Source organism: Podarcis vaucheri (assembly GCF_965113315.1).
Source record: "Podarcis vaucheri genome assembly, chromosome: 8".
Lineage (NCBI taxonomy): Eukaryota > Metazoa > Chordata > Lepidosauria > Squamata > Lacertidae > Podarcis > Podarcis vaucheri.
This window is the reverse complement of record NC_138766.1, coordinates 72,242,449-72,266,191: the sequence shown is the minus strand read 5'-3', so window position 1 is coordinate 72,266,191 and position 23,743 is coordinate 72,242,449. Positions and strand designations below refer to the sequence as shown.

Here is a 23,743-nt window from a genome sequence, read left to right as displayed (position 1 = left end):
TGGGGTGAGGAGATAAGGTGGGTCTGGTCTTCAGATTCGTTGCAAGTCAGGTAGATGGAATGTACAGCAGGTCACAATATTAAACAATGGGGCACCTAAATTCTTCAAAGCAGAGAAAAATGGCAAGCAGAGACATTAATAGACTTCTGGGAGTAAGCATCCAGAGACAGCAAGCCTGTCAAAATGTTTTTCAGCTAGGATAGCGTCTGGCAAGACAGAAAGAAAAATTACCTACCAGGCATGAAAGAATGTTGATGATCATGACAAAGGTCGCAGCAGGGAAAATGACACAAAGCCACACACAGTTAAATTCATTTCAAACCTACTGAAATCATCAAGAGTCACCACTAACTTTGTACTGTATTGTTTTCAAAAGACTGTGAAGCATGAAAGAAAGCACACAAGACAGGTTGGGGCAAGAAAAAACTAACACTGTAAATGTTCTTGTAAGCAGAAGAGGAAAAATTGGAATATAGGTTGTTATACAGCTTGACATGATGAGCACTGAATGGCTCTAAATTTACTAATGTAACTTATCTCTACTTTTCAATGCATAATTTCTCAAACTTCACTAATCTGTAAAATTATTTTAGGCATTGCATTGCTCGCACACCAAGCAATGAACTCTGCTTGCATGGAATGCTGAAAGTGATTGCTACAAGCTGCCCCTACACAAAGAAAGGGCTGAAGAGAATTTCAAATGCTGCCTCACCCTTCACTGTCCATCCACTTCTGGAAAGAAAGGAGCTGTAGCATCTTTGCCATTTCTTGAAGCTAATTTTTTCCTGCTCCATTTTCTCAACTGCTAGGGCAGCATAGCAGCAACAGGAAGGAGAAAGTCCAGGCAGCCAGCAAGGGCAAATCCAGACTTCCTTTTGTGCCACACTTAGGCACAGGTTCAGGCATGAAAGCTCCATGTCCAAGTGGTGGTGGGTTTTTTTGTCGCAGCCAGAGGCGTCACAACTCTGGCTCCCCCAAAAAAGTCAAACCATTTTTGCAGGCAAAAATCAATGGGGAGAGTGATACCACCGGGTACTACCTGAGCTTGCTACACCACTGGTCCCAGCCCTTTCCCCCGGGAAACCCATGTCTTACTGCTGAATCGGAGCAAATGGCAATTGGGTTTGCTCAGATTCAGCAGTCAAATGCATGTTTTCCCAGGGGAAGCAGAGGGACCAAAAGAAACAGAAAAACGCTCAGATACGGAGTTTTAAAGTGTGGACCTGTGCCTGGGAAGTGCAACACAAAAGGAAGTCTCTTCTTAACTGCTCTGCTAGAAGTGCTCTACTCCCTCCTTCCTTGGAGCACAGGAACAACATAAATTTTGCATTTCTTTGTTTAATTAAATCAAGTCAATGTACAGTGTAATTAAATAAAGAATGGAAGGCCCTTTGCAGGCTTTAGGAGAGTTTTGTACATATTTCTTAAACCTTAAGTGGAAAAACTCTTTATTAGAACACTCAGTTGTTCTGCTGAGCTCCTGATTGGAAATGGTACTAATTTATATCTCAGGCAAAGTGTAACATATAACAAAACTTTTATTTACTTTTACTTTGATAAAAGGTAATTCTCTAAGACTAGCTATGACTTCCAGCCCTGAAGCCACTTATTTAAGAGTAGTCTTTAAAAATGAGAAATTCATGCCTAAAACACTCAAATATCTCATCATGCAACATTCTTCTTCATTTGTTATGCATGTACTAATATCACCAAAAAGTACTTTGAGAATATCATGCAGGTCAGCCTAGTAGCTATATCTTTAATAGCTATGTTCCCATTAGAGAGCACACAATATAAAAGTACATAATGGACTCCATAAATATTTTGACTTTTCTTTCAGCAGCAATTTAACTAAAAAGCAACATTACTGCTAATAATTTAACTATTATCCAGCAACTGTCTAGTACAGCAACTATCTAGTAGCCTGTATGCTTAAAGCAAACAGCTTCCTCCTTTTTTTCCTTTTTTAGGGACTTGGCTGATGTATTTTTTGGGTGCAGAGAGGCTCACAGAACAAGGTGGAATTCCACTCCAGAAGATAGAAAGCACACAGAGTATGATTGGCATAAATAAGATGAAGGTTTTTTTATATTTCACTTAAGATAAAGTCTTTGCAAGGTGGCCTACAATATGAGTTAAAAAAGCAATACTAAAAATAAGAAGAGCCCTTCTGGATCAGACCAAAGGCCGCCCACCACTCCTTACTGTGAAATAGGGGCCCTTCCTCAGAGTGCGGTATTGTGGTTAAGGTGACTATGGAGAGTGCCTGCATCACGGCTGCCACTTTGCCACTAAAGTGGCAAACACGTGGCCATCTTAGTTTAACTTGGTTAAAGTTTGAATTATTTTTGCTGCTATAGTGGCAAAGCAGCAGACACTCTCTGTGCCTACCTCAGCCACAATGCCTCATTATGAGGAACAGCCTCATTCCTGCAGAACACAGCACTGAGAGGTATGAATGGCCCCGAACTGGAGGTGGCAGTATGGACAGGAGGAGCAGGAAGAGCAACAACTGCAAGGTGGTGGCAGGCAGGAAGAGGAGAAGAACAAAGGAAAATGCAGTGAGGTGTGGAAGAGGGGGGAAGGGAATGACAGGAAGCAACTGCTACCCACTTCAGGTGATGGACTGTTTTGTGCTGTCTTTTAAAGCTGTTTTAAGTTGCATTGAATGGAAGATCATAGAATAAGCTTTAAATCAGTGTTTCAATTCAGAGTTAGCATAAAGACCTTAAGATTGACTCATAAAAAACTTACAGGTCTTCACAACACATCTAAAGACAGCAAGAGAGGGGGCTTGCCAGATTGCCCGGGGGAGATAATTTCTGGAAGCTCTGAACAGAGTAGCTGCCTCTGAAGCACTCCATCAACCATATACAAACCTATCATTTCCTCTCAGGTTGCCATGAAGACTGAGCTGGAAGTAAAAGTGGGTCAGGCCAATTCAGTGATATTTGAAGGGCTATTCAAGAAAATGCATTACTTATTTGTACCATGTTGCAATGAGAAGAGTAGATGTTTTCAAGAGGAGCCACAGAGATGGGTAAGAGCCTCAGACTCTGAAAAAGTGGCAAATGGTCCAGTAGTTGAATACATGGCAGCAACAGCTTCCCCGAAAAAGTAATGGTGCCTTGCTGCAGTTATCTCTGCCCCAATCCATTTTGTATAACTTACTACCAACAAGGTGATCAATGCTCTTGTGAGCTTGAAAATGTGATTCCAAAAGGGAGACACTGCTGGTCAGGGATCGCCTACTAGCTGAAATAGGTGTATATATTCAGGCAGGGGGATGGAGTGCAAAGGACACTATTAGGCTCTTCCGATCTTGTTCCCTTAAGCTTCTGAATACCAGGCTGGAGAAGGCTTGTGGCAGTCTCTAATTTAATACTGTTGAGATTAAATTACATGATCTGCCAGCCAGAAACAAGCTGACTTGTAAGATGACCCAGACTAAGGATCCTGGTGATAACACTGAAGACCAGGCCAGCTACCCAGCTTTCCCAGTGCAGAAACCAGTAGGCAAAAACAGAATGTGTTCCTTAGATACAGAACACAAACTGGAAACTTATGTTAAAAGAATGTATTACTCACTGAAGACTCTCTGAAGTAAGGTGGTTATCTCATTACATTGCATTGCATTTCTTTTTCTTTTTCTCCATTTCCCACCCGTACCACACAAGAAAAATCTCTATTAAATATTGATATAGTGAGGGCAAAAACCTATTTAATCCTATGTACACTTAGCTAGAAGTAAGCTCCATTCCACACAGTGGGCTTTACTTCCACATAAATATGCATAGGATTATTCTGCAGAAGTGTTTTTGTTTTGTTTTTTACTATTTCTGTTCAGCAATTGTATTTATGTTCAGCAAAAGACTGTAATTTAATATATGGAATTTCCTGGCTGGTATTGATTTTGGTGGTGTTTTGATTTATTGCTGTTTTGTCTAAATATTTTAACTGGAAATAGCTTCTATAGTTATACATTATGATTACATGTAGAATAATCTCTCTTTAGTTTTAACTCCTTTGGTCACTCCTTGGTCTTTGAGCTAAAAAAAAAATACATTTCATAAAAAAGTGTAGTGATTGTTATTTGCCATTTGAAAGCTGCTGTTCTATATTTCAAAGTCATTCACTTTACTTTTTATTGAAAATTATTTTATTTTGGATACAAAACCAATTGTTAGGCTGGAAATAGAATGAAAATAATGTAGTAAGGTAAAAGGTAAAGGACCCCTGGACAGTTAAGTTCAGTCAAAGGTGACTATGGGGTTGCGACGCTCATCTCACTTCAGGCCAAGGGAGCCGGCGTTTGTCCACAAACAGCTTTCTAGGTCATGTGGCCAGCATGACTAAACCGCTTCTGGTGCAACGGAACACCGTGATGGAAGCCAGAGCACACGGAAACACTGTTTACCTTTCCACCGCAGCGGTACCTATTTATCTACTCTCAGAGTTAACCTCACTTAGAAAGAAGAGTACAGTGGAACCTTGGTTTTCGAGCATCTCAGAAGCTGAACATTTCGGAATCAAACACCCAAAACCTGGATGTAATTGCTACCGTTTTTGCATGAGCCTTGGAAGTTGAATGGCTTCCACAGCGTGTTTTTCAATGTTCTCAATGGAAATTGCCAACAGCCCTTTGTGCCTCAGTTGTTGAACATTTCGGAAGCCGAACAGTCTTCCAGAACAGATTACGTTTGGCAGCAGAAGTTCCACTATATTATATTTTGAGGAAAGTAAAATATGTGAATTCTGTTTCAAACTCCATTTCAAACATGATGTAATACATTTTGGCAAACAGTTTGAAAAAAACTCCTTCATGGATCACTGCCTTGTCATGGCGAAGGGGCTTGAATAACTCAGAGAAGCTATGAGCTATGCCATGCAGGGCCACCCAAGATGGACAGGTCATAGTGGAGAGTTTTGACTAAACGTGATCCACCTGGAGCAGGAACCAGCAAGCCACTCCAGCATCCCTGCCAAGAAAACTCAATGGACAAAGACAACAGGCATATAAAAGTTATGATGCTGGAAGATGAGCCCCTCAGGTCAGAAGGCGTCCAACATGCTACTGAGGAAGAGCGGAGGACAAGTACAAGTAGATTCAGAGCTGATGAAGCGGATGGGCCAAAGCCGAGAGGTCGCTCAGTTGCGGATATGCCTGGAAGCGAAAGCAAAGTCCAATGCTGTAAAGAAAAATATTGCATAGGAACCTGGAATGTAAGAACCATGAATCTTGGTAAGTTGGATGTGGTCAAAAATGAGATGGCAAGAATAAATATGGACATCCTGGGCATCAGTGAACTAAAATGGACGGGAATGGGCGAATTCAGTTCAGATGACCATCATAGCTACTACTGTGGGAAAGAATCCCGTAAAAGAAATGGAGTCGCCCTCATAGTCAACAAAAGAGTTGTGAAAGCAGTACTGGGATGCAATCTCAAAAATGATAGCATGATCTCAATACAAATCCAAGGCAGACCTTTTAACATCACAGTAATCCAAGTTTAGGCACCAACTACCGGTGCTGAAGAAACTGAAATTGACCAATTCTATGAAGACTTACAATGCCTTCTAGAAATGACATCAAAGAAGGATGTTCTTCTCATTATAGGGGATTGGAATGCTAAAGTAGGGAGTCAAGAGATAAAAGGAACAACTGGCAAGTCTGGCCTTGGAGTTCAAAACGAAGCAGGGCAAAGGCTAATAGAGTTCTGTCAAGAGAACAAGCTGGTCATCACAAACACTCTTTTCCAACAATACAAGAGACGACTCTACACATGGACATCACCAGATGGGCAGCATCAAAATCAGATTGATTATATTCTCTGAAGCCAAAGATGGGGACAGCAGTCACGAAATTAAAAGATGCCTGCTTCTTGGGAGAAAAGCAATGACAAACCTAGACAGCATCTTAAAAAGCAGAGACATCACCTTGCCAACAAAGGTCCGTATAGTTAAAGCTATGGTTTTCCCAGTAGTGATGTATGGAAGTGGGAGCTGGACCATAAAGAAGGCTAATTGCTGAAGAATTGATGCTTTTGAATTATGGTGTTGGAGGAGACTCTTGAGAGTCCCATGGACTGCAAGAAGATCAAACCTATCCATTCTGAAGGAAATCAGCCCTGAGTGCTCACTGGAAGGACAGATCGTGAACCTGAGGCTCCAATACTTTGGCCACCTCATGAGAAGAGAAGACTCCCTGGAAAAGACCCTGATGTTGGGAAAGATGGAGGGCACAAGGAGAAGGCAGAGGATGAGATGGTTGGACAGTGTTCTTGAAGCTACCAACATGAGTTTGACCAAACTGCAGGAGGCAGCGGAAGACAGAAGTGCCTGGTGTGCTCTGGTCCATACGGTCACGAAGAGTCGGACATGACTAAACGACTAAACAACAACAACAAAAGTTTGAAAAAAGCCATTCAATTTGTTTGGTGGTAAGTTAAGGGTTAGTTAAGGTGTTTAATTTGAACTCTTTGCCCTGGAATTTACTAGAGTCAATAGGAATTCTTTGGTGATCAACAGAGAGAACTCAGCATAATATTGATTTATAAAGTTACTTATAAAATCACCTAGATAGTTATATTAGCGCTGCAAGTTGCTCTTTTTCTCATTGATTTTCTATTTATTACCATGGACAACAGCATCTGTACAAGCTACTTGACAGACAAAAATGAATACATCAACTCACAGCAGAGGGTTTACTGGTACCAGTTTGCTTATAAAATCATTAGGGGTCCCTAAACTGTAAATACTAAAAAAAAAACAAAAAAACCACATAGCTCATTATTTTGATTCATTCTTGCATGATGTTATTTCTGTAATCATTTGTATCCATAAAGAAACCAAAATGCTTCTACTTCTACTTCTACTCATTACATTATATTCAAATTCAAATAAGGTATGAAGTATGGGGGGCTGTTTTTGGCACTATTTTGCCTCAAATGTCACTTATAATTTTAATGTACACCAAGCAACCATCACTGACAACTAGGGTAACATTTTGAAATTAAGATTTCAGAATCATTTGTCTACAGTACAGTGGTGCCTCGCAAGACGAAATTAATCCATTCCGTGAGTCTCTTCGTCTAGTGGTTTTTTCGTCTTGCGAAGCAACCCTATTAGCGGATTAGCGCTATTAGCGGTTTAGCGGCTATTAAAGGCTTAGCGGCTATTAAAGGATTAGCGGATTAGTGGCTAAAAGGCTATTAGCAGCTTAGCGGCTTAGAAAAAGGGGGGAAGCGAAAAAAAATCGGAACACTTGCAAGACGTTTTCGTCTTGCAAAGCAAGCCCATAGGGAAAATCGTCTTGCGAAGCAGCTCAAAAAACGGAAAACCCTTTCATCTAGCGGGTTTTCCGTCTTGCGAGGCATTCGTCTTGCGGGGCACCACTGTATTCAGTTTATTTAACAATGTGAGCACTCTTCCTAGATTGCAAATGCAAACATGAACTTGATTAAGTTCTGACATTGCTTTTATTTTTGGGGGAAAAAATGTTTTTCCTATAAACAAATTTCACCTCCAATGATACGTTGTCAGCAGATGTCTATAAGTGTACAGAACTAATCTCTAATTAATGACTACCTGTTGATTGTTTGGAAGCTTTGCAAAAACATTCTGACAGTTTTGTCTATACCATCTGAAGGAGTAGATTCCTTGTTCAGCTAGCAGTGGGAAAGTACTTACACGGCACAAACAGGAATGTTTGTCATGGAACTCCATCCTTCTCCATCTTTGTAAGCGTCCTTCCCCAGATTAGTAGCTTTTCCCAAAGAAGGAGACATTTCCAACTAGTAAATTATATTATGTTTTTTTCTTTATTCAAAGAGAGAAACTGTGTGTTATTTTATAAACGTTATATATGGCAAGGGAGGAAGATGATACATAGAACAGATTCAACTGTAAATCATTATTGTTTCAAAAATGAGAAACAGACAATTTTCAGCTGAAATTGTTTATCTTCTAGTTCTATGCCAAGTTTTCACACTGAAAGATATTCAAACATATTACATATATAGCTAAATGAAATAGAACATACTTCTATGCATAAGGCTTTATTCAACATATCTAATTAAGGGACTCCAGAGCTGGATCTGAAAGATATTGCCAATCTGGGTTGACAATACTGAGTTGCATGGATCATTGGTCTAGCTCAGTATAAGATAGCTCTTCATAGCCTTGGGTATAAGAAACACATTTTCCCGATTACTGATTCTAGCTGTAGCTGGAGAAATGTATTTCAGGTCATCTAAAAGCACTTCCCACTGGTTAACAATTTAAAGTTTGAGCTATACTGTGCTGCTTCAAACATTATGAAATTTTTGAATAAAAATAATTTTCACATGGAAAGCTATGTGCACCCTCCAACATGTATGGCAAATGCATACAAATCTATTTTGCTAGATAAGCACACTACATAAAAACTGTAGTTTCCTACAGATATGTGATCTGATCTGCACATATGAATTCATCAGACAAGACGGAGTTTACGTAGGGCAGAGGTTCCCAAACAGTGGTCTGCAGATGAACTTCATTCAGATAGCTGTATTTTTACAGACATGTTGTGGACTAAGGATCTAGCACAACAATTGCTACAACAGGCAGAAAAATCACCAAGTGCTCTGCCAAGACCCTCAGCAATTTTCAAGTGGTCTGTGGGGCAGGATTGGGAACCACTGGTGTGGGACACATGAGACATATATTTCTGTTACTGTGCATTGTGCATATGATGTGGCCCACAAAATAACTCTTTCTATCTTGCTAACTCTTCTTTTTTTTAAGGTACTTTGAGATTTTATTCAGAAAGGTGAGGAGGAATCGGCATCTCTCAAAATTTGGCTTATAATAACATGTGTCATTTTCCTCTTTTATCTGAGAATAAATAGCTATTTCATCATTTGTACATGATTATCACAACCACACATTTCCTATGCATAGAGTGCCAATGGGCACCCCAGAGTCATGTCCATCTGTTAGGATGGATGTTTGCCTGCTTCAGGATTAGCAAGGTCTTGCTGAAGTTATAAATGGTAGGCAATAATGGCTTGTCATGAGCAGCCTTTGCAATACTGGAAATGCTATCCTTTTTTCTTTGCCAAGACTGAATAGCTAGAAACACATATTATCCTCTATTTAATCTTGCAAGCACTTAAAATACAGTATTTATCAACTTGACTGCACAGTTTCATCAAAACAATTTTAGGGAAATTTTGCTTCTGAAACACATATTAACTGGTCTCCTGTTTGTAACTGTTTAGGAAAGAACTACCGGTAGTTGTTTGCTAGGCTTTTTAATATTCCATTCTGCCCTGAGGGCTCTATGGAGCTATGTGGCATGATATCTCTTTAGAAAATAAACTTATTTCTGCCTCCATTCTGAACTCCCTCTCCCCTCACCCATCTGCACTACTCAAGTGTTCTCATCTTGTCTAATATAAGACTACAACTTCTCTTTTCTGTAAAGCACACGACTCACTGCTAGTATTTAATATATATTAAATAGTAGCAATACAACAGGAAGGCAAAGAAAATATTTTAATTCTGAACACTTCAAGTTAATTAAACCTTTTGGAGACTAAGTGAAAAATGGAAGTTCCACTCCAAGTTCTACTTTAAAAATTGATGTGAAAAACATATGACTGAGGCATCCTCCAGGTTTAGGATACCAAACTGATATCTCATTCACCATCTGTCAAATTCCAATTAAGGCAATCTATTCTCACCAGATTTCCCCCCCTCTCTCAAGCTTAATTTAATTCATGATAAATTATGAGTCTTCCTTTCACCTTTATATTTCCTGACTCACTTCCATCATAAATGTAAAGCTTGCCATTTTTTTGTGTTTCCTCCCAAGCTTGATTTGTTTTTCAACAAATTGTTGTTTGACCCTGGAAAGATTAGCAGTTCTCACATGGCCATGCATGGTAATCTGGCATGTATGCAGTTCCCACTTTATGAATACAATGTGTTCCTTGGATCACTTGTTAGGCGAAAATTCACATAATGAGTCAATGATTTCTGTTCTCATAACAAGTCAACAATTTCCATTGAATCCTATGGGAAAATTTATAATGCGTTCCCAAACACGGAATCTGCAGTGCATATAGCAATGTTTGGATTCCCTGTGTTCAGATAAGTCTCACAGCAAGCATTCATAGAGTGGGACCAGCATATATGTTATATCTAGCTATCTATCTTGCATTCTTTGTATTCCTAGTAAGTTATGTAGCTTTCCAGAGGGCATTGGATGAGTCACTAGATGCATTCATAGGTAAACCCTGGTTTATCATTGTAAGAATGAGTTGCAGTGAGCCTCTGGCTCATGTGCACAAACACACACATACACACCTTCTCCTTTGCTAGCACAGCTGTAAGAAACACATAAGCTTTCATTCTTGTTTTAGATTAGCCATGATTTAGCCATTTTTAACTATGAATGATCTTAACTACAACTAAATGAAATAACCTAGCTTTATAAACCACGACACTGGTTTCTTTCAACTTGTCATAGTTAAAACTGATCACAGTTTGTCTACATTCAGATGTCAGGACAGGTTGTGGTTAATCTGAAATCAAAGCAAAATTTGCTAGACTCCACCTTGTGGACACATGGAAGGAAGGAAGGAAGGGAGGGAGGGAGTATGCAAGATAAAGACTAGCTGCAGCTCACTTTCGTAACACTAAACCATGTTTTAGCATTACATCCAAAAGAGACCACCATCTCTTAATCTTGTATATAAGAGAAACTAAAGCCCTGCTCTCTCTCTCTCTCTGTTATTTGAAGGTGCTCCATAATGCTCCATGCAAGTAGTAATAAAATATTATTTGTGTTCTGTCTCCATTTATTATTTACATTAGCTGCTTTTTCGTTATTTGTTCAACTATAGAGATAGTGAGTCTGCATGTGATGTGTATATTTAAAATGAGCCAGAATGATAGGTAAGCTATTTGGCTCTGAGACAAGAACAGACTGACAAAGCATGTTGTGACTATCAGGAACCAAGAGTCCAAAATCCTCATTTAGGAAAAGAAATATCTATATTTAGTTCTATATCACTCAAGAGGTTATTTTTAACACAATAAATTATCGGTTAACAGTTCATCATCCACAGATAGGTGCACAAAATGATACAAGGAATGATTGAAGCCAAAACCATTATTTACATCCATTTCATTTAAGTTTATTTTGGGGCTCCTCAAACCTTTTGCTCATTCCTGCTTTTCTTTTGATTCTTTTGCCTTCCAGATTCTGAGCATCTCTTTCTTATTTTTCTATAATCTGCATTCCCTGTGTGAATTAGTGCTTCTTTAAATCTTATAGAATCTAGAAGTTTAGAACAAATGAATACAACAATCTAACTTTCAATCTACTGATCACAGGCAGTACTAAGTTCCAAGTTTACATTGTATACTATACCAAATTAAAGTCCCTCATAATGACAAGAAGAGAAATAGAATTGTAGAGTTGGAAGGGATCTCAAGAGTCATCTAATCCCACCCTCTGCAATGCAGTAATCACAGCTAAAACATTCATGATATCCAATCTCTGCTTAAAAACTTCCAAGGAAGGTGAGTCCAGCATCTAGTGGGAGTCTGTTCCACTGTTGAACAGCTACTGTCAGAAAGTTCTTCCTGGTGTTTAGTCATAATCCCATTTGTTGTACTTTGAATCTAGCCTCCAGAGGAGGACAAAACAAACTTACTCCATGTGTCCAGTTACAGATAGGTAGCCGTGTTGGTCTGCCATAGTCAAAATAAAAAAATTCCTTCCAGTAGCACCTTAAAGACCAACTAAGTTAGTTCTTGGTATGAGCTTTCGTGTGCATGCACACTTGCTATCTGAAGAAGTGTGCATGCACACGAAAGTTCATACCAAGAACTAACTTAGTTGGTCTTTAAGGTGCTACTGGAAGGAATTTTTTTATTTTTACTCCATGTGTGACAGCCCTTTAGATATTTGAAGATGGCTTTCATTATCTCGTCTCAGCTTCTTCTTTACCAGGCTAAACATATCCAATTCCCTCAACCATTCCTCATAAGGCTTGGTTTCCACACCCTTGATTACCTTTGACACCCTCTTCTGCACATGTTCCAGCTTGTCAATATCCTTCTTTAAATGTGGTGCCCAGAACTGGACACAGTACCCCAGGTAGGGTCTGCCCAAGGCAAAATGTTGTTGTTTAGTCATGTCCAACTCTTCATGACCCCAAGGACCACAGCATGCCAGGCACTCCTGTCTTCCACTGTCTCCCACAGTTTGGTCAGACTCATGCTGGTAGCTTTGAGAACACTAATTTTGTGACTGATGTCACCATCTGCACTGATCATGAAGCCCAAGAAAGTAAAATCTCTCACTGCCTCCATTTCCCCTTCCATGAAGGGGAAGGCAAAATAGAAGGATACTATTACTTCCCTTGACCAGGACATTATACTTCTGTTAATGCAGCCAAAAATAGCATAGGCTTTTTTTGCTGCTGCATCACACTGTTGTGACTCATTGTAACCTTGTGGTCTTCCTGCGAGTACTACTAGCAGTCCAGGTGTCCCCTATGTTACATTGGTGCAGCTTGTTATTTGTCCCTATTGAAATTCATTTTGCTAGTTTGGCTCAGTTCTCCAATCTGTTAAGGTCATCTTCAATCACAATTCTGTTCTCAGTAGCAACTGGCTGCCCCTCCCAGTTTGGTGTCATCTGAGAATCTGATGAGCTTCCCCTTAATATCTTCATCCAAATCATTTATAAAGATGTTGAACAACAGGTCTAGGACAGAAGCCTGTGGCACCCCACTTGTCACTTTTTTCCAGGTTGACATCTGTTCCACAAGGCTCTGAGATTACATCCACAATCTCCTTTAGTATCCTTGGGTGCAGGTCATCAGGCCCTGGAGATCTGAATCCATTATAAATTGTTCGATGTTCCATGACCACCTCTGTTCCTATAATGGGCTGCAGCTCCCTCCTTGCATTGTTTATTCTGTTATCACCATGTTGGGCACTACTTTCCTTTTGGCTCATGACAGAGGCAAAGTAGGCGTTGAGCAGTTCTGCCTTCTGTCTTGTCGCCTAATAGCATTTCTCCATTTTCTCGACACAAGGGACCTACTACTTGCTTGTTCTTCCTCTTGCTTCAAACATATCCAAAGAAACCTTTTATTTATTATTATATTTATTATTATTATTATTATTATTATTATTATTATTATTATTATCCTCTCTTGCAAGCCTGAGTTCATTCTGAGCTTTGACCTGCCTGACCTTCTCTGTGCAAATGTTGGCTATTTGTGTATACTCTTCCCTTTGTAATTTCTCATTTCTTCCATTTCTTATACATTCCCTGCTTAAATCTCATCTCCTCTGTAAGCTCCCTTCGTAGCCACAGTAGTTTCTCTAGGCTGGCTCTTGTGTTGCCATCCACTGGACCTCTTATGGAGGAGGCACATGAAAAAGGGCCTCAGGTGATGATCTTGGGATCATGGAACAGAACTTTCTCACCCACCCCTTCCCTCTGCAGTCTCCTAGGCTTACTGAAAAGCTAGGGAGTCCATTGTAAAGGCATAGGATATAATGTGAGGGGATTCAGATGAAAGGGAGAGTTGGTTAACTCTCTCTGTGCCCCCCCATGTGAATGAAGGAGCAACTTCTAGTGCAATGCTATGCATGCCCACTCAGAATTAAATCCCACTGAATTTACAAGGCTTACTCCCAGGCGTATATACAATTGCAGCTTTCGAATCCAAGCCAATTTATTATCTATGTAGGATGAATTGATAAAATTACTTGCAAATCATACTCGCTTCCAGCTATAATCATCACATTAGCACATAGGTGGAATCTGACAACAGCATTTCCCCTTAAAACAATTAAGATTCAGAAGTACTCTGCAACTTTCAAGTCTTTCTGGTGTCTAGAACAAAGCAGTGTTTGTTTTGTACATGCTGAGTATGGAATCAGTACCTGCTGCTTGGCTACTGTAGCATGTAACTGAATTCAGGAAGGACAGCTGTAGCACCATAGAGAATGAAAAGGGTCAATTGCCAAAACTTTGCCCAGGAAAGGTTCCTTTGCAGCATATTCTGGGTGCAATAATATCTATTCATGTTATTTCATATTCTAATGATTGGGAAGTTGTGACCTCGATTCGTAAGTCAAACTGTTTAGGCAGTAGTCAATCTGCAAATGATGCAATTATGATACATCTTTGTATATTGCACTGCCAGAGTGATATTTAGGGTAAGATATATTTCTCCCAACGTAATTTTCAAAGCAACAAAAGTTGTTCTGACAGTACTCAGAAACAGATATTTTTATTTCTCATTAATTTAAAACAACTAGACTTAGGATAAATTCATATATGCATATGTGACGTGTATAACCTGCAAGTGTGAAGCATCACTTACCAGATGACAAAGCAAGTTTTGATGTTGTCCAGTATCACACGTTATTTTTCAAAGAGTGATTTCACACGTTCTTTTTCAAATTACTGCATGTTGTGTGGTAATATATGGGTGAATCTTTGCACAGTGTGGTACAACACAGTTTTTAATATCAATGATCCTGCTATGATGGATATATTGTACTGTAATGCCTTAAAAATAATGGAGCAGGAAGAAACTGCAGACGGTAGTGACAAAGAAACCAAGTGACACTCTTGCTTGGGTGTGGTTCTTTGCAGGACATGCCAAAAACTCCATTCATTAACACCTTCCCCCAGGCAGGAAGAGCAGTCTGCAATCAAACTGTCCCATAGTGGGATCCACAAGTCAATCCCCCACCGTCATCCGTTAAGGAGAAGGCTCTTGGAAGGTGAGGAGTGCAAGTTCTGCCTAGTTCAGACATAAAACTAAACTATAATTGCCTAGCTTAACTCTGGTTTGTTTGTATGTCCAAACTTGATCAGACTCATTAATTATAGGTTGTTTGGGACCCACATATAACAGATCAAAGTTAGTTTGTGAATCTCAGCTACTCACAACATCCATACTCAATATTTTGGTTTTATCTTAGTTTGTTGTGTCATTCTGCTCCTTCAAGCCTCTCATATCCACCCATTCATTGACACACTTCCTCTTAAAACCTGTTTCTGTAACAATGTACCACCCCACCACCCCTTTATACCATATGAACCCAAGTTATTGTTAACATGTGTTCTGTAAATGTTAGTTCTGAAAATAAAAAACGTGCCTTTACTGAAAGAGTGGCCCCAGTCATGGGAAGGGTTGGAAGGAAAGGATTAACGAAGATGGCCAGTTTCAATGAAAGTACCTTGAAACAGGATACAGCGGGGGGGGGGGGTTCAGATGTTAAGGAGATAAAGAACTACATAACGTTTAGAGACATCTGAAGGCAGCCCTGTATCAGGACGTTTTTAATGTTTGATATTTTATTATGTTTTATATATGCTGTAAGCTGCACAGAGTGGCTGGGGAAACCCAGCCAGATGGGCGGGGTATAAATAATAAAATCATTAATATTATTATTTGCTCCAGTGTGTGCCAAGAATCCCCAACAATTTCCACAGAGGAAGGCATTTGTTCCTTGCTGCTTTTCTGTAGCCCACTAATAGTGATAATAGTAAGGAAACAGTGGTGCTGTGCCAATCCTCAGGCACCACAAAAACCTTAAATGTAGCAGCTAGATAGCCACAAGGCGAGAAAGTTAACAAATATTGTTTGAATGTCTGTGAGTGGGATCGTAATTTATTCAGTCAACCATGTTTTAAAACAATTTATTTCTTTAGATGGTTGTTTTGTTATTATGTTTTTAGGTTCTGGGCTGAAGGCTTGGTTGCTTCATTCTTGTTGACTTATCAATATTTGTGATGGTACTGTATTGTATACTATTATTTCATGGAAACTTTTACTTTTAAAGGTGGCACATAAATATTTTAATTGATAATAATAAATGAACTATGGCTTATTGTTATATCCAAACCAAGCCTTGGCTTCATATAATGAAAAGTCCATGTATGTGAAACCATCTCTATAAACATTCAAAAAGAAAAATATCAGGGATAATATTCCAGTGGTACCTTGGTTTTTGAACAGCTTAGTTCTCGAACAACTTGGAACCTGAATGCTGCAAACCTGGAAGTAAGTGTTCCGGTTTGCGAACTTTTTTGGAAGCTGAACATGCACCGTTTTGAGTGTTACGCTTCTGATTTGAGTGCCACACTTCCATTCTGAGTGCCACGCTGATTGATTGTGTGACTGTTGAAATGGATAAAAGCTGGAAAGCCAAGAGAACCATTAACAGAACTACAGTAGAGGTAAATTGTTAAATTGCTGTTTTCGTAGTTGTTTTTAAAAGTGTAGAATGGATTGATCCATTTTGCATTACTTTATATGGGAAAGTGTGCCTTGGTTTTGGAACAGACTTCTGCAACAGATTAAGTATGAGAACCAAGGTACCACTGTATAGGGAAATATTGGTACCTAGACAGCGTCTTAAAAAGGAGACACATCACCTTGCCGACAAAGGTTCGTATAGTTAAAGCTATGGTTTTCCCAGTAGTGATGTATGGAAATGGGAGCTGGACCATAAAGAAGGCTGATCGCCAAAGAATTGATGCTTTTGAATTATGGTGTTGGAGACTTTTGAGAGTCCCATGGACTGCAAGAAGATCAAACCTATCCATTGTGAAGGAAATCAGCCCTGAGTGCTCACTGGAAGGACAGATCCTGAAGCTGAGGCTCCAATAATTTGGCCATCTCATGAGAAGAGAAGACTCCCTGGAAAAGACCCTGATGTTGGGAAAGATTGAGGGCACAAGGAGAAGGGGACAACAGAGGACGAGATGGTTGGATAGTGTTATCGAAGCTACCAGCATGAGTCTGACCAAACTGCGGGAGACAGTGGAAGACAGGAGTACCTGGTGTGCTCTGGTCCATGGGGTCACAAAGAGTCGGACACGACTAAATAACAACAAATTTTACATTACAAAGGATCCTGAACTTTTCCCCATCATTGTAATTCAGATTTTACCCTATAAGTATCCAATGTGATATCCTCTAGATCGTGTTGGACTACAGCTTCCATCACCCACAGCCAGTATAGCCAATTGTTAGAGAATATAGATGTGAAGAGTATAACATCTGCAGAGCCAAGGGTTAGCTACCCCTGCCTGCATCACACCGATCAGGTTGTTCTTCTGCCAATTTGTAAGCCATGGTCAGTTTCAAGTTATCAGGATATAGCTTTCCATTCTCATATTTATAATAATATTTATATACCACCCTCTCATAAAAAGTATCAAAGCACTGTAGCAATATAATAAGAGAATCATTAAAAGCAGTATGGAGCAATCATTCAAAATGTTAAACTGCATAGGCTTGTCATCATAAAAAAAAGTCTTCAGAGACACCCCAAAATCAGAAGCAAGGACACCTGTCAAATCTCTGCTGGAAGATTGTTTCGCAGACTAGCGACACTAAATGCCATGTAGCTCCTTGGGTGACCTTGGGCTAGTGACTGCCTCTCAAGCTAACCCACCTCACAGGGTTGTTGTGGGGGTTGAATGAGGAGGGATTGAGCCACCCACACCCCCTTGGAGAATAGGTGGCATATGAATGCAATATTTAAATAAATAAACACAAGGGACAACTAAAAGCACTAGGGAGTTAAGAAAAGTGGCTTAAAATCAGACTTCAATAATCTGGATAATTAGATAATAATTACTTGAATACACATTGCCTGTACAATTGGTTAATCCATTATCTAAATGTACTGGTTTATAAATTAAAGTTTTACTGATGTTGACCTTCCAGTCTAAAATAATCTCAATCCATTTTCCCATGTCAATCTCAGAGAGATCACTTGCTGACTTCTGTAACAAAGTAGAACCAAGCTGTGATTGTTAACAACTGTGTCTGTACAAAGGCATATTGAGATTTGTACCCAAGAGTATTAGGAAGGTCTTAAGCAAACATTGTTGGTTTCTCCCCACAACAGTTCTGTGGTCTCAGGCTCCCTACAATAGTTGAGCCAAAGCACTTAGAATTATACCCTTGACAGCTCTGCAGTCTCTCTTGTAAAAATGAAGAGTCCACAAGATTCCATCTTCTGTACATATTTAAAAAAAATATTAGCTATGAATAGTATTGTGCTATCACCCTTTAACAATGAATTCAGCTGCCAGACACCATGTTGTGTCTCTCAAGACAACAAATATAATTAAGGAGCACTTGTAGCCAATCAGTATTTGACCTGCCAATTTAAAATTGAGCAGAGGACAATGAGCAAAGAAGCAATTCAATCTGGTAGGTTCTAGTAAGAAAGCTTGATTTGCTTACATTTTTCAAGAATTCTATTTCATGACCATCACAGTTAAAAAGGAACAAAAAAATTATCTAAGTCCACAATCCAAACCCCATTTATTCCAGTGAATTCAATAGGACTTAAGTCAAAGTAAACATAGTTAGAATTGCGTTAATAGCCAATCCAGATTTGAAAGGCTAGAAAGAGTTTGTTATTTTAAAGATAAAGTATCTAATTTAATCAAAGCTAAAAGTACAGCATTATTTATAAACTAGATGTAGAGCATGAGATAGTTCATATAGCCTACAGATGCCTATTTGAAGTCCAGAGAATTCAAATGACCATTCTTAAGGTTAAATTCTTTACATGTCTAGTCAAAAGTCCCACTGTGTTCAATGGGGCATACTCTCAAGGAAGTGGATACAGAATTTCAACACTATTGTGCCATCAACTTAATAGCGAATGAATAGCACTGACCACAATGGGACTCATTTCTGAGTAAACATGCATAGGATTCTGCTGCAAGTCATCATATCAGCATAGGTAAATTTGTAAATGAGCTGGAAACAGTAGTAAAGTTCAAGAAACAATGAGAAAATTCACTAGGCTTTTCAACTTGTATGATTCCTAGACACATATACCAATATTTTAATAGGGCTTAGAGGTATTTTCCACCAGTGTGAAATATATTAATGTAAGAAGAAGACCACTAAAAAATAAGTGCAGAATATTCATAAACTACAGTTTGAGAAAAAATAATTTAAATTGTACCCAGCTAAAATATGCAAATTAGCAGTCCCCTTTGAGCAGTTAATGTATTTCTGATTTAGGCCTCAGATGTATAAAATCCATTCTCTCAGCACATACACAGATGTAGAAAGAGAGATAAATCTCTGACATTTTGAACTAGTGAAAATTCCAATTTTTATGCATCTTTTATCTAATTTATGCTGCAGAATTAATGGCCTAACTTTGGGCTTTTTTCATTCCACAAAGGCAAAATGGAGCCCTTCCTAATTTACAGAAAAGTGTATGCTCACTTACAGAATCATCCCAATATAAATGGTAAGGAAATAATAATGCAGACCTTGCATACTTCTGAAAATAAATGCTTCTTTATATTCTGCTTAGATGACACAACTTATTAAACATGAAAAAGAAATGCAAAGATAATATGACTCATAAACATGTGACGACTCCTTTTTTGAAATACTGTACTGTATAATGAGCCAATTCCTTACCTGTCTGCCGTGTCACCTGCTCCCTTCCCTCCTGAGCCGTTTATGGAGTCTTGCCTTGTGAGCCCTTGAGATCTACCTCGTTCCAACCCTGATATGGATTGCTCATGCAGCTTTGCTTTTTTCTCCTGAGGTGCTTCTTCGTTACGCAGCCCTCTAAAAACTTCTTGATCAGGCTTCTGTGGTGTATTTGTTCCACTATTATAAAACCAGGCTCCGGATTTTGTGAGGATTTCTTGTTGTTTTCGGCACGAGTTACATACCCACATTACCTATATATAAAGTAAGAGAGGAAATGTGTATTAGTTTCCCAGAAGGTGGAAAACAAAGGCTATTTCACACCAAATATGTGCCAAATATAGGCCTAGTTATCCAGAAACAGCCTCTTAAACACCACTTCCTCATAATAGTCATTACAATATAGGAAAATAATGTAACCCAGAAGTTTTGCAGTGTGTTTAATCATATTTTAGATCACACACAGGTGCTTCTTAGTCCATCAAAAAATAAGTGTTTTTACAACAGTGCAATCCCATGCATGCTCACTAAGTAGAAACATGCTATTTTCTATTTCTTTCTCAGAACTGGCACTCTGCCTAACCTTAATGGCTCACAACATAGTATCCCACTGATCAGACAAGCAGCAGGCCTGGGGTAGGCGGGGCTCCAGTGCCCTTTTCATCACTCTCAGCTGTTTCCCAATTAGCTGAACAGCACAAGGGGAAATGTAGGCCACTATTAAGCTTTGGGGAAAACTTAATAGCAGCATGGAGCCAATCATCATGGGAATCACAGGGGAGAGAAGCTTTAGCCAGCTGAGGAAGAGTTAACCAGCAGGGGTGGAAGGGCTGGGAAGTATAGAGTGTGAAGTGAATGTGTACGCACGCGCTCTCGCTCTCTCTCTCTCCCTCTCTCTCTCTCTCTCTCTCACACACACACACACACAAAAAGAAACTTCACTGAGAGATGGTGGACTCTCCTTCCTTGGATATTTTTAAGCAGAGGATGGGTGGCCTTCTGTCATGTATGAGCTAGTCATGTATGAGCTAGCTGAGATTCCAGCATAGCAGGGGGTTAGACTTGACGACCCTGAGGGTCCCTTCCAACTCTATAATTCTATTATTCAAGACACACACAGTTGGGAGGGGGAATTCTAACCAGCAAAGTCAGAAGGAAATGAAACGCAGGAAGTATTTATGGTCACTCTTAATAACCTAATCATCACAGTCTGTACTTTCTGCGTTTCATTTCCTTCTGACAGTTTGTAATTCCACCCTCGACTGTGTCTGTGTGTGTTTGAGTTACACACCTGTAACTCAAAGCAATACTTCTGATGCAACTGATAGACTGTAGTCTATGAATGTTTATACTATAATAAAGTTGTTAGGGTGTTTCCAGGTTGGAATGGCATATCACAAATGGGTCATTGACAACGAGGCCTGGCATTTTGATGCCAAAAACATTGTGTGGACACGGAAGCCAGTAGGAGAACACTTCACTCTCCCAGGACATTCAATACAGGATCTCAAAGCAGCTGTCTCATTACAAAAAGAATTTCAGAAACAGACTTGAAAGAGAAGTTGCTGAATTACAACTTATTACTAAAACTGAAAACTATGGAGAGACCTGGTCTGAACAGAGATAATGGGTTCTTGTCTCATTACATGCTAAAGCTATTTTTGGTCATCTGCATACTATCACTTGTCTTTTCCTGTAGGACTAATTGCAGTTGTTAACAGTCGTCATAAGAAGAGTTTGGATTTGGATTTGATAACAGTTGTTATGAGTTTGACCAAGCTGTGGGAGGCAGTGGAAGACAGGAATGGGGTCACGAAGAGTCGGACATGACTAAACAACAACAACAGTCGTCAACAGGTTTACCACACCCATTGAGTCAATCACCCATCTCCTACTACCCTTCTGAGGAAAACTCCAACCCACCCTCCCACTATATATAAGGGTCTGGTGACTTCTGTCTCAGTGTATCTGAAGAAAAGTGCATGCACATAAAAGCTTATACCCAGAACAAACTTAGTTGATCTCTAAGGTGCTACTGGACAATTTTTTTCAACAAGATTCTCTGCTGTTTTTTTCTGCAGCAGATTAACACAGCTAATGCCTCTGGAAATTCATTATGTACATTCATGCAGTCTTGCCTCCTGATATTAAAGCGTAATGGATAATGTGCTTCATTGGATAATCCTATGTGTTCTATTGGATTTTTAAAACAACAGTAACATAGGAATTTGTGAATGTATGCTGTACATTAAATGTTCATTAAATGTTTGGAAGCACTACAGGCAACTAGAGCATACTTCTACAGTCCCACTATGCAATTTGTTCATACACTTTGTCAAGCATGGGCATAGGCCCAGTTTCTCTTTATTCCCTCTGTGGGGCATTAAAGTTTATCTCACATACCCACATGAAGCTGCAAAGCACACTATAGCCACATTTTTACTTTGTATAACCTTCCCACAAATCCATCCAGCACTAGTGGAAGAATGGTGAGCTCTACATAATATAGGTGAATATTGGAACGGATGTATAGTTGTGCAGCTTGCTTTTATTTTTTGCCCTTTTTTGCTTTTTTTTAGTGGAGGGAGAATAAATGCAAACTCTTAAGAGCTGGAAAAAGTTGGACACACAAATTTTATGTCTTGACTGAACAGCATCACTTACACCTGTGAATATGCTTTTCAATTTCACTTCTATCAAATGCAGGGTAACAAAACCAACAGGACTCTTCAACAGTATTGTGAGAGTGAAAAAATGAAAGAGATGTCAAATGAAACAAACAAAATGTGTGAAATAGAGAACAATTTTTAAAAGGAAAGTTAAGTCCCACTGTTGTTCATCTGTTTTTTAAATATGAAGTTGTTTTAAATAAGGTAGATAAGCAATTGCATGCTGGAACTACACAGCATACAAAGAAGAACCAGGGAACTAAAGAACACCTGGTGATTCATGGAGGACAATCTTACTTGGCCATGAGTGATCGCCAAAGAAGAAGAAGATTATAGATCCATTTCAACCTAGCTTCAACTTGACTTCAAGTTCAACTGTTTAGTTGGCATCCATCTCAAGAGAGAGAGACAATGGAAGCGTGTGCCATTGGGGATAAAAGCAAACCGCTGGAGAGTTGCAGTGCCTACTGAGATTGTAGAGACCTGGAATAGATACCGGGGCAGATGAAGGTATCCAGTTTTGCTGTTACAAATGCACCATGGCTTTTCCTCTCCCTGCACTTCTCTCAGTGGTCATTTCTTTTCTGGTCACTGCTGTGGACCCACAATCTGACTGTGTCTCCAGGCACTGTGGTCACCTGCAAGGGATTCCCATACAGCAGGGTTAACGTTGCCAACCTTCATGTCATGTTAGCAGACGTCTTTATAAAACATAGTTGGTCTGCCAATCCTTGGGGATCCTACCATTTTCCATTTTGTGCAAACATGCTGGGGATGTGGGCTTGGGAGAGCACACCTTTGTTTTTGAATTCTGTCCTGCCATGTGATGCCCCAAATATTCCTGATGCAGCGCATGTGGAAAGCATTGAGGCGTTGGTTCTGGTGGGTGTAAGTTGCCCACGACTCACTTCCATGAAGCAGCATGCTCAACATGCAAGCCTGGTAGACCTTCATCTTGGTATTGATAGTTAGCATCACATTCTCCCATACCTTTTGGGAGAGGTGAGCCATTGCCGTAGCTGCCTTACCAATATGCTTGTCTAACTTAGCGTCAACAGAAAGGTTGCTGGTTATGGTGGAACCCGGGTAGACAAAACTGTCCACCATCTCAAGCTTGTGGTCACCACTGCTGATGTGTGGAGTGCTGATGACATCCTGACCCAGGATGTTGGTCTTCATTAGGCTGGTGGTAAGGCCAGACTCCCTGCAGGTTTGGGTAAAATGAGTCAATAAGTCTCTGTAGAGCTTCCTCCGAGTGCATTGTCAAGGCTGTGTCATCTGCTAACAACATTTCTTGGATAAGGACCTGCAGCACTTTTGTAGCAGGTAGAACAGACCGGTCAGTCCTCGAATGAAAGTACATACTGTCTTCAGTCAAACTGGAGGCATATGAGAGCAACAGGGAGAAGAATATGCCAAAGAGAGTTGGGGTGAGAACACAGCCCTGTTTCAAAGTGCTCTTTATAGAGAAGGTGCCTGAGAATGATGCTTACTTTCAGAGTCAGACACCTATGTGGGATGGCACACCCCATGCACCACAAGCCAGCATGGGACATGGAGGCA

The 23,743-nt window shown here is 39.7% G+C and overlaps 1 protein-coding gene across 18 annotated transcripts in view; it reads right to left on the bottom strand.

Moving 5' to 3' along the window:
* Window positions 1-23,743, bottom strand: part of RIMS2 (regulating synaptic membrane exocytosis 2) — a 372,071-nt gene that overhangs the window by 254,897 nt on the left and 93,431 nt on the right. For all 18 annotated transcript variants that reach the window (XM_082235402.1, XM_082235412.1, XM_082235413.1 and 15 more), the window contains one exon: window positions 19,497-19,765. In XM_082235402.1, the coding sequence (XP_082091528.1) occupies window positions 19,497-19,765 (269 nt within the window). The remainder of the gene's footprint in view (window positions 1-19,496; window positions 19,766-23,743) is intronic.